Source organism: Sus scrofa, chromosome 2 (genome assembly GCF_000003025.6).
Source record: "Sus scrofa isolate TJ Tabasco breed Duroc chromosome 2, Sscrofa11.1, whole genome shotgun sequence".
NCBI classification, from domain to species: Eukaryota; Metazoa; Chordata; class Mammalia; order Artiodactyla; family Suidae; genus Sus; species Sus scrofa.
This window is the reverse complement of record NC_010444.4, coordinates 144,499,713-144,514,870: the sequence shown is the minus strand read 5'-3', so window position 1 is coordinate 144,514,870 and position 15,158 is coordinate 144,499,713. Positions and strand designations below refer to the sequence as shown.

Below are 15,158 nucleotides of genomic sequence, written 5' to 3'. Positions count from 1 at the left end.
AAGAAAAAAAAAAAAAAAAAAAGAAAAGGAAAAATAATAATACTATATATAGCAGAAATCATGTTACAGACACTGTTCTATGCCCTTAACATACATTAGTGTATAAAAAAGAAGAAATATGAGTCCCTGTTGTGGTTCAGTGGTTAACGAACCCAACTAGGATCCAAAAGGATGCTGGTTCGATCCCTGGCCTGACTCAGCGGGTTAGGATCTGGTGTTGTCATGGCTCAGATCCCGTGTTGCTGTGGCTGTGGTGTAGACTGGCAGCTGCCGCTGTGATTCGACCCCTAGCCTGGGAATCTCCATATGCCACAGGTATGGCCCTAAAAAGCAAAATATAAAAAAATTTTTAAAAGCAGACATAGGGGAGTTACCGTGGTGGTGCAGTGGTTAACGAATTCGACCAGGAAACATGAGGTTGCGGGTTTGATCCCTGGCCTTGCTCAGTGGGTTAAGGATCCGGCGTTGCTGTGACCTGTGGTGTGGTCGCAGACGCGGCTTGGATCTGGCGTTGCTGTGGCTCTGGTGTAGGTTGCCGGCTACAGCTCCGATTGGACCCCTAGCCTGGGAACCTCCATATGCTGTGGACAGCGGCCCTTTAAGGCAAAAAGACAAAAAAAAAAAAAAAAAAAAAGCAGACACAGGTACAGCTGGGGAACATAAAAGATTTTCAATGCCATTGGCAATGTGAGAAAGGCAGATGAAGACAAGATACAGTTTTCCATCAGATGGACATACGCAGCATATACACACCCAGACTCATGCTATGCCGCACTGGCAAAGGGGTGCAGGCAACGGGTACCCTCCCAAGTGACCAGACAGAGCACCATTTAGTACTTTGCTGTGGAGAGAGTCATTTGCGAGTATCTATTAAAATATTAAACATGCTCCTATTCAACCAGCAATTCCTCTGGATACATACCCTAGAAACATGCTCACGCAGGTCGAGAGTGAAGGACCCAAGAGGATTTCCATCACATCACTGCTTGTAACGAAAGCTGAAAACAACCCAAACGTCCAAGATCAAGTCTCCTAATCCATAGGAAATCCACACTACCTCAAAAATTCTACCCGGCAGAAGAATTTATTTCTAGATGTACAAGTACAGCACTAAATGTCCAGAGAAAGTTCTAGAAGGACGCACACCACATGTTTGACTCTAGAGAGGGGCCTCTCCCTTCCAGGTCTGTTGGGAATGGAAGGTTCCACAACCCAAGTACGTGACCCCACACTGTAACGAAGGCCTGTGACCAAGGAAGAGGGAGAGACGGTGGACGGAATGAATACACCTCACGGCCCGGCTCCGTTGTTCACGTCATTATTTTCACGTAATAATAAAATCAACACATGCTGACTGTGCAAAACTCAAACCATTCAGAAGTCCTTCCCATAACCAGTCCTATGTGCACCCCCTCCCAAACACACAAGGTTAAGCTAAAATAAAGACAAAAATAATGCCAGAGGAGTAAGGAGGACATGTCAAAATAACAGAAGCTCGAGATCAGAAAGGCAGTGGTGTGATGAGAAGCCAACAGGGATCTGTGGCTTGCACAAAACGCGAAAGACAATCTAGAGGGCCTTTGTGGTCTATTTAGACCCCAAAATGATCAAAGACATCAGGATATGAAGCAGCGGATCTGTGGGGCTTTATAAACGTGGGTGGGGAATCGCCAAGAAAAAGCCTCAGTTACGGACAAGTCACACCAAACCAGTGCTTTCATTTTCCTTGGGTTCATTCATCTGATTATTTGACAAGTCGACACTGAGTAGCTACCCTGTGCCAGCTACTATGTAGAAAAGATAGAAAAACCTTTTTAAAAAGTGACACTGTTCTCATCCTCTGAAAGACGTCAATCCAGCAAGAGGACTGATATTAAACAAATAATCACACTAATTGATGTACCATCACAAGCTGGGACAAGGGCTTGGAAGTCAGGAAGCAAGTCTCCCGAACATCTCTGCCAAGAAATGGAAAAATGGGGTCTACGGACAGCAGAGAGAAGCCCGTGACCTTTGAAGGAAGGGAGAAACAACACACCACTATTTGCAGCAGCCTCTAACTGAAATTTAGTTAGCACTGCCTTCAAATAGGAGCACAGGCAGCCACCACACTAGTGTTAGCAGGATCGGTGGCTTTGTCACAAAGAGAAATCACAGCTATTTCCCTGGAATGCTACGGTCATCGCAGGTAACCTGAAATAGCATTTACAGGCGTTATCAGACCTACCTGGTACCTTATTATTTAATGTGGTAGGAAAGAAGCATATATTCACTGTATCACAAATGGTTTTACCACTTTGATAACAATCTTTCTGTATTTTTTCCTTTAGACCTTTAAAAACGGTTCTGTGAGACAGGATCTAAGGGCTCTCCCTGACTGCCAAGTGAATCCACAGCACAAAAATGATTCAGAGTCACTCAGCTCAATTCTGGTACAAGTAGGGCGATATGTATCTAAAGGAAAGCTACGATCAAGGAATTCGGATGATTTCAAGTCTCCCCACACAGTCTCAGGTGATGGAGGCAACCCGATTCTCTGACAAAATAGCCTCAGTTGGCCTCAACCCTTCCCCTCGTTTTGACCCTAGCGGTTCACCAAGTATCCGCTGAGCGCTTTCCTGCGCCAACTGCTGTGCTAGAAACTGGGGAAACCACAGCAAACAAAGCAAATTTCTATGAACTTGGCACATTCTCCTCTTGGTATCCTCACTGTCCATCAAAGGAACCGACAGACAGTCCATAAGTGGGTGCCCCATGCAGAAACAATGCTGAAGACCTGAATCAACACCGCAGTGTGTTATCAAGTCTCAAAGCTCAAGCGAAAATCTGGTTATCCCCGTGACCGGTTCATCAACTCTCCCGCCGAAAACGATTTCACCTGACCTCCTCCTTTCTCCCAACCTGTAGCTCAGGCTCCTCAATCAACAATTATCTGATTTCATGAGAAGTTGTTCTTCTAAAGAACACTTAACCCGAGGGAACAAGGACAAAAGTGAGTATTATTAAATTTCTTCTAAGACTTGAACACACTGGTGTAATTATCATGTGTAGGGTTATGAATTCTGCCTCTATAAACACATGGAAAGCCCGGGTGGCTTAGAGGTTAAGGACGCGGCGTTGTCACGACCGTGACTCGGGTTTGATCCCTGGGCCGGGAACTGCTGGATGCCATCGAAAAGATAAACAGACATCAACTAAATAAATAATTAAAAAATAAATACGAACACTCACATGAGTCAAAGACGAAGCCTGCAACCAGCTTCTTGACCCAGCAGAAGACAAAGAAACACAAATTACACAGATGTGTCATCCACTTCCCAGCAGTCCTGGCTGCGGGGTGTCGGCTCAGATGCTGCACTCCCACTTTTTTTTTTTTTTTTGTCTTTTGTCTTTTTAGGGCCATACCTGCAGCATATGGAGGTTCCCAGGTTAGGCGTCTAATCGGAGCTGTTGCTGCCGGCCTATGCCAGAGCCACAGCAATGCCAGATCTGAGCCGCATCTGCAACCTACACCACAGCTCACGGCAACACCAGATCCTTAACCCACTGAGCGAGGCCAGAGATCGAATCAGCTACCTCCTGGTTCCTAGTCAGATTCGTTTCCGCTGCGCCACGACGGGAACTCCCTGCACTCTCACTTTCAGAGGCTGCATCAGTTCACACATTGTGACACTACAGAAACCTTTCGCAAAGTGAGCAGAAGGATCCTTCCAAGCCACCCTCCCCTCATAAGGCCGTGAGGGCTGCATCGCCACACAGGAGCTTGGCAATTTCACCCCACACCTTCTGAACCACCCGTACTCCTTTGATCGCTTATTTCACTAAGAAAGGAAAATGCCAGCATCACGGTTCTGTGGTGAGCTGAGCTGAGCAGACAGCTGGGACGACAAACTGCCAGGCCTGGAAGTAGCAAATGGAAGTAAAGATTGCTTCATGCTCCTCCAGCTCACAGCGTGAAAGTTCAGACAAACTGCTCAATGAAATCACATTTTCCACACTCGTAAAAGCAGTCCCTGCCCTGCGCCTCGGTGAGCTCTGGCAAACTGACCAAAGAAACTGCGCTCAAATGAGCCAAGTCGTTTAGAACCGGAGCTAGAAAGAGAATCCAGGTAACCCAGCATCCGCCCCTCCTCTGCAGAAAGAACTTTTTTTTTTTTTTTTGGTCTTTTTAGGGCTACACCCAAAGCACATGGAGGTTCCCAGACTAGGGGTCTAATCAGAGCTGTAGCTACCAGCCTACACCACAGCCACAGCCACGCCAGATCTGAGCCTCAACTGCATCCTACATCACAGCTCACGGCAACGCCAGATCCTTAACCTACTGAGTGAGGCCAGGGATCGAACCTGCATCCCCACGGATCCTAGTGGGGTTCGCTTCTGCGGAGCCACGACAGGAACTCCGAAAGAACTAACTTTTTATAAGCAAGTCACCTTGCAGAGGTCTTGTGCTTAATAAGCCCTTTACACATAGGCTGGTCCTTACAAAACAGTCTTAAAGAAAGTCACTATTATTATCCTCGTTTTGCAGGCAAAGAAGCATGCTCAGAGGGCCTAAGTCATTTCTGAGTGGTGAGACCTAGTAGTGCTGAGTAGGGATCTACACTCGGGCTGCCTGAGCCCACAATGATAAACCCCGTGACACTCTGCCTCTGACCATGGGACCTCGGCTGAACCCTCATCCATCCCTTACACGCAGAATCTAAAACAGGGCACCAAGGAACCTAACTACAAAAGAGAAACAGACTCACATGGAGAACAGACTTGTGGTTACCAAGGTGGATGGGGAAGGAGCGGGATGGGCTGGGAGGTGGGGCTCAGTAGATACAAACTATCACATCAAGCGTGGATAAGCAATGAGGTCCTGCCCTACAGCGCAGGGAGCCATAACCCATCTCTTCGGATAGACCATGATGGATGATAATATAGGCAAGGGAATGTGTATATATATATATATATGTGTGTGTGTGTGTATGACTGGGTCACTTTGCTGCACAGCAGAAACTGGCAGAACTCTATAAATCAACTGTAATTTTTTAAAAAGTCATCGACATTATTTTTTCCTTTAAAAAAGAGCTCGCATTTTCAGAAACCAGGTGCAAAACATAAGATGCAATGCAACTGCCCATTTGTTCCATGAGTTCTTAAGGAATGCGGGGGCTCCAACTAGGGCTTAGCCGAGAAGGTGAAAGATGCGAGTTCAGCCTCAAAGTCCACAGGACTGAAACAAAAGACTTCCAAGTGGAGACGAGCAGCAGGAAGCCACGCCGCCTCACCCTCTCACTGGAGGGGTGTTTTCTTCCCCAGTCTGCCCTCTTTTCCCTTCTTCCGCTTGCAGGAGCCCCAGCAGAGGAGTCCCACTCAAAAGGGAGGGTAGATGGCATATGCAACTACGGCTTGCAAATAATTCAGCCGTGTGTGGGCTGCAGTAAAAACATCACAGAGCTGGAAGCCAGGAGATCTGGATTATCGACCCAAGATCAACCACAGACTGGCCTTTTCAGGCTGCATTCCATCTTAGATAAATAAGGGTGTGACACTGGACTGGGTGTGGGCTCCTTTCTGCTCCACAGCTAGGATGTTGAGCCACAGGAAATCGCCAAAATCCAGCCCGTTCTGACTTACGCAAGTGGCAATTTCATGGTTTCAAACTAATTCGTGTATTTACACCTCATCTCTGAGGCCATACCACCTGTTTCTTCTCCTCCTAATCTAACTCCACATAATTCTGGCGTCTGCCAACCTTCAAACTTTCTGGCTGTCAAAAGAGATTCAAGTACTGGCTCGAGGTGTAGAAATACTTGACGAGAGAATCCTTGAATGTGGATGAAGCCTAATACCTCTAAAATAAGGAGGTAAGAGAAGCAAATCCAGACAAACACCCCTAATTACAGCTATGGGAATACAGAGGAACACAGTTTAAAGAGGAGGGTGAGCCTGGAGTTCCCCGGTGGCCTAGCGGTTAAGGACTTGGCATTGTCCCCGCTGTGGCTCAGGTTTTTATCCCTGGCATGGGAACTTCTGTATACCATGGGCGCAGCCAAAAAAAAGATTAGGGTCGTTCCGGTTCTGGGACTTCAAGTTACCATATGAGTCCCATTAACTTGTTAAGTCACTAGCAGGGAGGAAGAACGAGAAAGGCATCAGGCTGGGGGTGCAGGTGTTGGTAATGATTCTGGACTTGCTGCTGCTAATCAGCTTGCTTTCGGTGAACATGCTCTGAGCGATACACAAAGACACAAGGAGGGAGAACCTTAGTTACAAGGACCTGAGAAAAAGGAAATTCGCTGTTTCTAAAATTTCTCTTGGCTGCAGTCTTTATGCAGCTTCAACAAAGATTCTGTGTCCCATTTAAAACTGCAAAGAATAGACTTTGCAGTTTTAAATAGGACACAGACCAGGACCACGGCCAGGACCACGGACCACAGCCAGGACAGTGGCCACAGACCAGGAAAGTGAAAGCTTATGTAGCTGAAATGGTGACGCTACAGCTTGTCAACCCAGCTTTAAGAGAAAGTGGAGAAAATCCAGCGGAATCATTTCAAAATTTTATCAAAATTTTATCAAAATTTTATCTGACGGGCTAGCTTGTGGAGTTTTGTTAAAATATAGACTCACAACAGTAGGCCTACTGTTCTCTTTTCTTCCCCTGCTGCCCTGGCGCGGACTTTCAGGACCACGTTGAGTAAGAGTGGAAAGACCGGACTTCTTTGCCTTGTTCCCATTTCTAGGGAGGAAGAAGCCCGTCTTTCACCAGGAAGTACCGTAAACTTGCGGCTTCCACTCCAGGCCAAGCTCTCTGAATAGAAAGTTTAATGGGATACAGATACCGGAATTGGGAGAACCTGTATCCTCTCTGCTCCCATTGTGCCTACCCCCCCTTCCTCATATAATTAAGGCTTCGATTTCCCTCCAGGCGAAGCCCGCCTTCCCCCCACCGTTTATTCAGTTCTCGAGCGGTGGGCAGGTGCATCTCACCTGCTTACCTCATCCATCCCATCCTCTGGTCCCAGGATTTAGTCCCCTGAAATGCAAATATGGGACTTCTTTGGAATTATTAGGCAAAGCTCTCTGACTTAGAGATCAGGGATCGACAAATGATGGCCCATGACTGAAATGTGACCTTCTACCTGTTTTTATAAATACAGTGTTATTGAAGTGCAGCCACATTCATTTCCACATCGTCTATGGCTGCTTTTGAGCTGCAACAGCAAAGCTGAGTCACTGCCATAGTGACAATACAGCCCCCCGATGCCCCAAATACTCACTATCCAGCCCCTTACAGAAAGATTCCTGGCTCTTGCTCTTGATAATAAGACATTAGCCTGGAAGAGTTGGGAAGCATATCACCACTACATAACAAGAACCTCTTGGAAATGAAGCCAATACAAAAGAAAAAAAACCAACTCCAAAAATTATAGAAGTCTCTGGATTCAGATGGGCCAGTACTATTATACCCCAATATTTTTCAATGATGTAAGCCAATAAACAAAGCTTTTCTCAGACAAGTTTGAACTGCATTTTCTTCATTTGAATTCGAATTCATTACATAGGTAAAACCATAATGCTTGTTATAGAAATTCAACTCTAATTTTTCCCTCCATTATGTCCATCAATAACAAAGACATGTGACATTTCTCCAGACTAGAAGGCCACTGGCTGCTAAAAACTGTCATTTATTTATTTAACAATTAGCCAAAATACTGTAAAGTCAACTGCTTTGGGGTTCATTTGTGTTTTTTTCAAGCAATCATCCTGAGGTGTTACCGAATAATGAAAGAACAAAAAGGGTGGAAATCAAAATTACCAAGCCCTTATTTCAAAAAAAAAAAAAAAATCCCACACGGAATAATCAATCACAGAACAATGGAGCTATAAATAGAGAAGTAAAAGATAAGGGCTGCCATTACCGTCTCCCTCATGTAATAGAAATACTAGAAAAAGATCTACTAGAAAAAGAGGTTTCTGCTCCCTGACCAAAGCCAAGCCTCCCAGGGGAACAGATTTAACTAATTAGGGAGCTGGTGATGAAAACTGGAGCTGCTAATTGTCTCCTGGGTGTCCTCCTCCAGCAGAGCTCCCCGGAGGCTCCCAGCAATGGACCTGACATCCCTGCCAGCTATGGACTCATCCCGTGTCTGCAGTCATCTCGCTCTTAGGAAACTTAAAGGCACGTGGAGGTGTGGTTTTGGACACACGCTGTACGGTTCTGAGAGGAAAGAATTTTATATAACGTTTAGAAAACAACTGTTTTGCGCTTAAACTTGTTTTTAATGTGCACATTCTGGGGCAAGGGGCTGTTTCTCTCAACAGCACGCTTCCCATCTGCAGAGGCCAGATGGGAATCTATGGGTAGAGTCACTGGTTAGTAAGAGGCCCAGGTTCATGCAGAGAGAGAGCAAAGATCCAGATGCAGGGGTGGGAGGTGAGGAGGCTTAGAATGCACTGGGTGAAGCAGGTTTAGAACCCCAGCTTACAGGAGGGAGCACGCACGCACGCACGCACGCACGCACACATGCACTAGTGGGGTTTTCACTCATACCAAGAATAGGATGCTCTGACCAGACTGTTTTTTTTTCCCGGATATTTCCTCCCCTACGAGTTGAAAAAACATTCAAGAGAATCAGAGAAAGTATTGTAAAAACAAACTGAGTGAGGATGCTTAGAGGGCGATGTGACATTTTATCTCTATTAAAAACGAAAACCAAACCCACTCAGGGCTAGACGTGGGATTGAGCTCTGGCCTTGCCACCGTGGTGGCACCTGGTAACCTTGGCACAGCATTTCTGTCATTCCTTGAGGTGCTAAGATGCCCTGGGCACGGCTGGGCCCTCGGCTGCCGGTGTTCAGCCTCCTTTTCTCATTCTCCTTTGTAGATAAATGTGGCCACATCACTCCTTGGGGGCAGGGGCAGTGGACGGGAGGTGTCCTCTCCAGGGTCCAGATGCCCTCATCTCCGTTATCTGGTGGGAAAACGGAAATGACCGAGCCACCTGGGGAGCCGCAGGTTGAGGGTAACACAGTGACCCCCCTGGACTCGGACGGCTCACTTCTGTGCTCTGCGTGGGAAAAGCACGTCTGTCTTATTCATTAAGCCCCTGCATTTGCAAGTCTCTTTGTTACAGCAGCATAGCCCGGACCCTACCAATCTTGCCACTTACTATCTGTGCAACCGGGGGCAAGTTATAAGCCTCAGTTTCCTCCTCCGGGAAATGGAGTCATAACCTTTCCTTTGCAGGGTACTAAGAGGAATAAATGGGTTAAGAGCAGTCATATGCTAAATCTGCGCTTTACACACGAAAAAAGGGCTCAGCTAACGGTAGGTGCTAACAGCAAAGATAGGAGGGGTGACTTAGGAAACTGCTTTCAAAGGCCTAGGACGTCGAGCAGCTCCTGTGCCCACAAAGCCCTGAAACGTGGATCTGCTTTTGAGAACGTTATCAAAAGGTATCAGCTCCAACGCATACAGCGACAATCGGGGCATCCCGTATTTCAGCTCAGGGGAAGCACTACGATGAAACTATGCCTAATGAATGAGAGGTTAACAAACTGTGCCTAAATCTGTAAAGAGGTCTTTAAAGCTTGCTCTGGACTATTACGTGTCAAACACTAATGATTTGTTTATGCCGAGTGACCTGTACTGAGTCCACATCTGTGCACAAAATAGCTGAGCGGAAAAGGACGTTCATTCATCGATACGGATCCCCTAAGCAGGGTGGGCTGAGAAAGAGACACACAAATGAGCCAGAACCATCTCCCCTGCACACCCTGCTTGATACACAAGCGTTGCACAGTCAGCGGAGGTCACGTCCCCTGTCCCTTGCACACATCTCCCCGATTCAAGAGAGCCTTTGTAAATGCTCACTACTGGCCCTCAGTGTGGACAGTGTGGGTTCTTTTCATCCTTTACTGCTGAGACAGGATTAGACTGTACTCTTAGGATTTCTGTGACCTTGAGGTCACAGAAATCCTGAGATGTCAAGGTTAAGATGGCACCAAATTAAGAGGATTTCTCTGCTCCTGGAACTTCCCCAAGGCTCTTAGGTGTTCTTATAGGTCGCGAGATGCACGCAAACCACAAGAGGGCATCACCCAGCGGAGACCAGCATCGCTGTAACGGGGCAGAGATCACATTTGCAAGATAAACTCTTGTCAGGGACCTTTTAGATCCCACTGCTTGTGATGGGAAGTGGGCCAACGGCAAGAGGAGGCTGAGCCAGAGGGCGATGAGAAAAGCCGCTACCTACACTTTTCTCCTCCTTTAGCCTGTGAAATCTGAGATAACGCTTTGTACCAGTTCGAGGTGGCATCAACGAATATTCAGGAAGCCAGAGGGGGACTGTGCCTCCTCTAAGAGGCCTCCGGGCACTCCAACAGCCTTGGTGAAGGAGCAGGAGCCACGCCTTAGACGGAGAGGCCCAAGCCCGGGATCTACATCCACACAGAAACAATATCAATATCCACAAACATGAGCCCAAGAGGGTTTAAAGGTCCGGAGAGCCCACAGCTTTACTTGCAGCAACAGCAGCAATCGCCGCCCCAAGGAAGCAACAAACCACGCAGGACCTTTACTCTTGCTCGACATCCCTGAACGGTTACTTACAGGTTCCCGGCCGTCCATGGCTTCCATCCAGAGCCTGCGGTCCTCTTCAGACAACGCCTGCATGGTGATAACCCCGGGCCTGCGGAGAAAGGAGGACACGGCTGTGAAGCCAGCACCGCGGGTCGACGGCCCGAGGAAGGCGAGCCTTCGAGAGACACCCACGCAGCGAGAGGCCGCTGGGGTCAGCGCCACGCAGGGAGAGGGGCACCCCTCAGCTTTTCAGAGCCACCTTCCAGCCTCAGACAGCAGAGCCATCACCCCGATCCGCTCTCAATGAGCCCGCCTCCCTCGGCGAGGTGGGATGAAACGCAGAAGATAGATTCCACTTGGAGGCGAGGGACCCAGGAATCGAGCGAGGCCCTCAGGCCGTGTTTGTTCCCAGAGACCCTCTTCTCCAAGAGGCTTCTAACCAGGTGCTTTCCTGCCCGGAGGAGAAGAGCATCCACGCACTGAAGGGAAGCGAACCACTGGGCTTGCTCTACGGGGGGCATCAGTCTGGACGGACCCTGGTCTGCTATCTAGTCCAAGGCTTCTAAGCTGCTTTTGATATGAAAACGTTTGAGGAGGGCATGGGCATTGATCGCATGATTGTATTAAAGGCACACAGTGGTTCTGAAGTGCATCTCTGCCCCATCAGGTGCTAAGTTCTTTACAGGCCTGGGGTCCGCTCACGCTCTCCTTGAAACCCGCTTGCTCTTTCAAACTGAGCACACACCCTCCAGAGAGCAGGTGCCCAGCGTCGCAGGGTGTGTGTGGTGTACCCATTACAGATGTCACACAAGGAGAGGTGTGCCCCCAAAACGACCTTGGGAGGAGGGGCTACACGCCCTCTCCGCTCATTAACGCAGGCGTCCTTGACTCAGGATCCACAGGCGGGCCCCGGAGCATCTATAAGCCACCCTCCCCCTTCCAAATGGATGTGTAGTATTTTTCTGGACAAACAACTCAAACTGCTATCAAAGACGAGTGCAACCTGCAAAAAGTTTAGAATTGCTGATTCAAACCCTCGTCTTCAAAGTTTGAGGAAGCCTAAAAGGGCAACACAAGATCTGCCGGCAAGGAAGTCTGGTTACCAACCGGGTCCACAGCCGCACTCAGGCTCGCAAGGATCAGAGGAGCAGCAGACACACACACACACACCCTCGGCGGTGCCCTGAGCAGCACAAGCCTGGGCCCACAGCAACTATGCCTGTTCCTTCACCCTGCCTGGAGTCACGGCTCCCGCCTTCGGGCCGCAGCTCCAGGGAAAATGCGGGAGCTATTTATGTTGAACACATTTTAAACATCACATTTGTGTCTTTTCACTCATCATCCCTCACCATCCCCGAAGAAAGTAACTTTTCGCAGATGTGAGCTTTAAGCAGAGAGGCGCTGGGGATGGGGGCGATGGGGTGGGGGCGTGGATGCGAGCACTTGTGAATGGGCAGCGGACAGAGAGGGAGGAGCGGGGGGGGGGGTGGAGGAGGGGGTGTGCTGAGCCTGAGAGGCAGGGGATGGGATGGACACGGATTCCTGAGAGGCTGGTGCTTCCCGGGACAGCCGCACCAGGCGCTGCACCAGCACCACAATGGCTCAGAAGACACAGCAACTCTTTGCACCATTTCTCAGGGTGCACGCACTTCTCAGAAATTCTTCTTCGCAGGCCCAAGTGCCAGTCTCCCAACACCAGCAGCCCCTCCGGGGGCCCCCAAGCCCCTGGGTGTCTGCAGAGGGCTGGCAGCAGGGGCCTCACAGAGCTGATGCTGTGGCCTGGGGGCTCGGTGGACGGATTCCACCTTTCAAAGAGCTGAGCGCCAAGCTTTAAGGGCTTTGGGATGAAGAGCCACGAAGCTGCAGTCCACTGGAGAGCTCGCATCCCTGGGCCTGGGCCTCCGAGTGCTGCTCTGAGTGTCAGCCTGCTGCGCTGCAGCATTGCTGGTTCCAGAGCGGTCACTTCCTTAACAGGGAGACGCCCAGCCCAGCCCCGCCTTCTTGCACCTGAACTTCTGGGCGGGGCTCTCGAACCTGGACATTAACCATCTCCCCAGTGGTCCGGAGGCAGAGTTAGGTCCTCTGCCCACCCAGGCCCCCCTTTTCCTTCCTGCTCCCCCTTCCCTGGAGAGCAGAGGCCCCCTCCTCTCCACCCTGGGACAGGGCCACTCTCAACACCAGGCAGCAGGTCTCTGGTCCATTTCCTGCTGGGTGGTCACAGGGCTGCCTCGCAGACCCAGGAGGCAGGGACCTCGCAGATGTCACATAAGCCTCATGGCACACGGTGTGAAATTTCCACCCAGAGCCACAAAGAGGAAGCGCAGACCAAGCCGGAGGCCGTGAAGGGTGGGCCACTTGGCCTTCGTCACAGGAACGGCAACAGGATTTGTTTTCACTTTGAGAAGACATATCAAAATATAAACCCTTTTCCACATGTGGTTTTGTTCCCCTTTTTTGTGGGGGGCGGGGGGTGGAGCGCAGAATAAAGCAGACGCCCTCCGTCCGACCACCCCGAGCAGAAAACTCTCTCCGCCTCGTGGGTGTGCATGTGGATCACAGGTCTAACATCTCCAGGCATCTAGAAAACCCTCGCTCGGCTTCAAGGCTTTTTTCCTTTATTGCAATTTAAACCACTATTCCATAAACCCCTGATGTGTGAAACTCCTAGAACCAAGGTAGAAGGGTCCATTGTTGGTGGGGGGGGGGAACCTCAAGCAGTAATCCCCTTTCCGTATTTACTGTCCCGATGCTCCCATTAGCCACCACGCCTCAAACTGCAACAAAACACGCAAGACTCTCAATGACCCTTCACGTTCCCTGTCAGGCCCTGTAAGACAGCACACTTCCCAGCTCAGATCCTGTTGCTGTGGCTGTGGTGGAGGCCGGCACCTAGAGCTCCAATTCGATCCCTAGCCTGGGAACGTACAAAAGCCACAGGTGCAGCCCGGAAAGCAAAAAAAATTCCCAACTATCGCTACACACAACATCATGAATGAATCCCACAGACAGCACCATGAGGGAACGAAGCCAGACACCAAAGACTACCAACGCTGTGACTCCATTCATACGATGTTCGAATACACTCAAAAATCTTCTATGGTGACCACAGTGAGAAAAATTATTTTGTCTTGGGGAGGGAAGTATGGGCAGTGACTGAGAAGGGGCCCAAGGAACCTTCTGTGGTTCTGTAGCTTGAGCCAGGCGGTCACACAGGGTGTGTGTGTTTCTGAGATGCAGACTTCAGATTTATTCAATTTCTGTAATGACACCTCAATAAACCAAAGTCTTTCAATACCCACGATAGAAGACTTCTCATCAGTCCCTGAAGCTCCCCGGTGATCCCAACCCTCGTGCTTCCGAGGGGACAAGGAATGGAACTGCTCTGCGCTATTCTCCAAAGGGCAGATAATAAGAGGACGCGCGTCATGGGCTTGCTGTGAAGGTTAAGGGACATACGGAGGATGCATTTCACAGCGTCAGACACACAGAAAACTCGCTGTTATCACTGGGGCAGACGAGCGGCGGGCCCATGGAGGGAACAGAGGCCAAGTGTGGGTTAGGTTCAAAATGAGGGAGGAGGAAGGGCCGGTTAGAAAGGAAAAGAAATGAGCCAAAGGTGCTTGCGACACATGGGACCCCACCCCCAGAGCACTCCCACGCGGCACTGAGAGAATCGCACCTCCACCACAAGCGAGCGAGCGAGCGAGGCGAGCCTGGGTGACACTCGGGCTCTGACACCAGGGCCATTTCCTTCTTCCTCCTGAATAAGAGCATCAGAGGGGCCCACTTCCCCTTGCTGGAATTAACGTCTGATAACTGATAAGGCCGAAGAGGGGCTCTTCAGCAAATTCCAGAACATCTGCCCCGGGGGTCCCCCTGGATGAGAGAAGCAACACACGACTGCCCCTTCTTTCTAGAGCTTGACCCTAAAAGCCCACTTCAGAGCCAGCACCCTCCTCACTCAGGTCTTGGTGAGTGTTCTATCTGGATCAGCTTGAGAATCACGACCCAAGATCTACAACTTTCTTGGCGCCCCGCCTCTCCCACCACAGGGGCGATGCAGAAAACTGGTATTCACCCAGCCCAGGGCAGCCAGCTACCCACCACCCTGTGTCCGTCAACTCTGGCTTCCACCAAGAGCCCACACAAAGCAAAACATCCTTCATCTGTCAACACAGCCAGGAGCCTGGGACCACTGATGTCAGCCACGGCCTCTTCGCCAGCCAAGAGCAAAGCAGAATCATAACCGGCCCTGGCCCTACGGTTACTCGACAGCCTCCCTACTCTAATCTTACGCCGAAATCTGAGTCAACAATGGTGACCTCAGTGGCTTGGCAATTCACCACTTCCTATTGGACCAGGAAATGTTATTACTAATGCACTCCGCCCCACTGCAACAAACACACTCAGGATCTCACGTTATTGTTCCTTGCTAAACCGACTTCCAAAGATCTAGGCCTTGCTCATTCATAAGACTATACATCTTCTGGCAAGAGGTCCTTCCCCAGCTTCCGGGTACACTACAGCACATCTAAGGGTCAAGGTCAGATTAAAAGAGGGACTGTGGCATCCACAGCAACACACGTCC

At 49.6% G+C, this 15,158-nt stretch overlaps 1 protein-coding gene across 14 annotated transcripts in view; it reads right to left on the bottom strand.

The window, feature by feature from the left end:
- Window positions 1-15,158, bottom strand: part of ARHGAP26 (Rho GTPase activating protein 26) — a 476,857-nt gene that overhangs the window by 263,220 nt on the left and 198,479 nt on the right. For all 14 annotated transcript variants that reach the window (XR_002342097.1, XM_013987610.2, XM_021085444.1 and 11 more), the window contains exon 11: window positions 10,601-10,679. Coding sequence is in view for 13 of the 14 variants with exons in the window: in XM_013987610.2 (XP_013843064.2) it covers window positions 10,601-10,679 (79 nt within the window). In the remaining variant the exon portion in view is untranslated. The remainder of the gene's footprint in view (window positions 1-10,600; window positions 10,680-15,158) is intronic.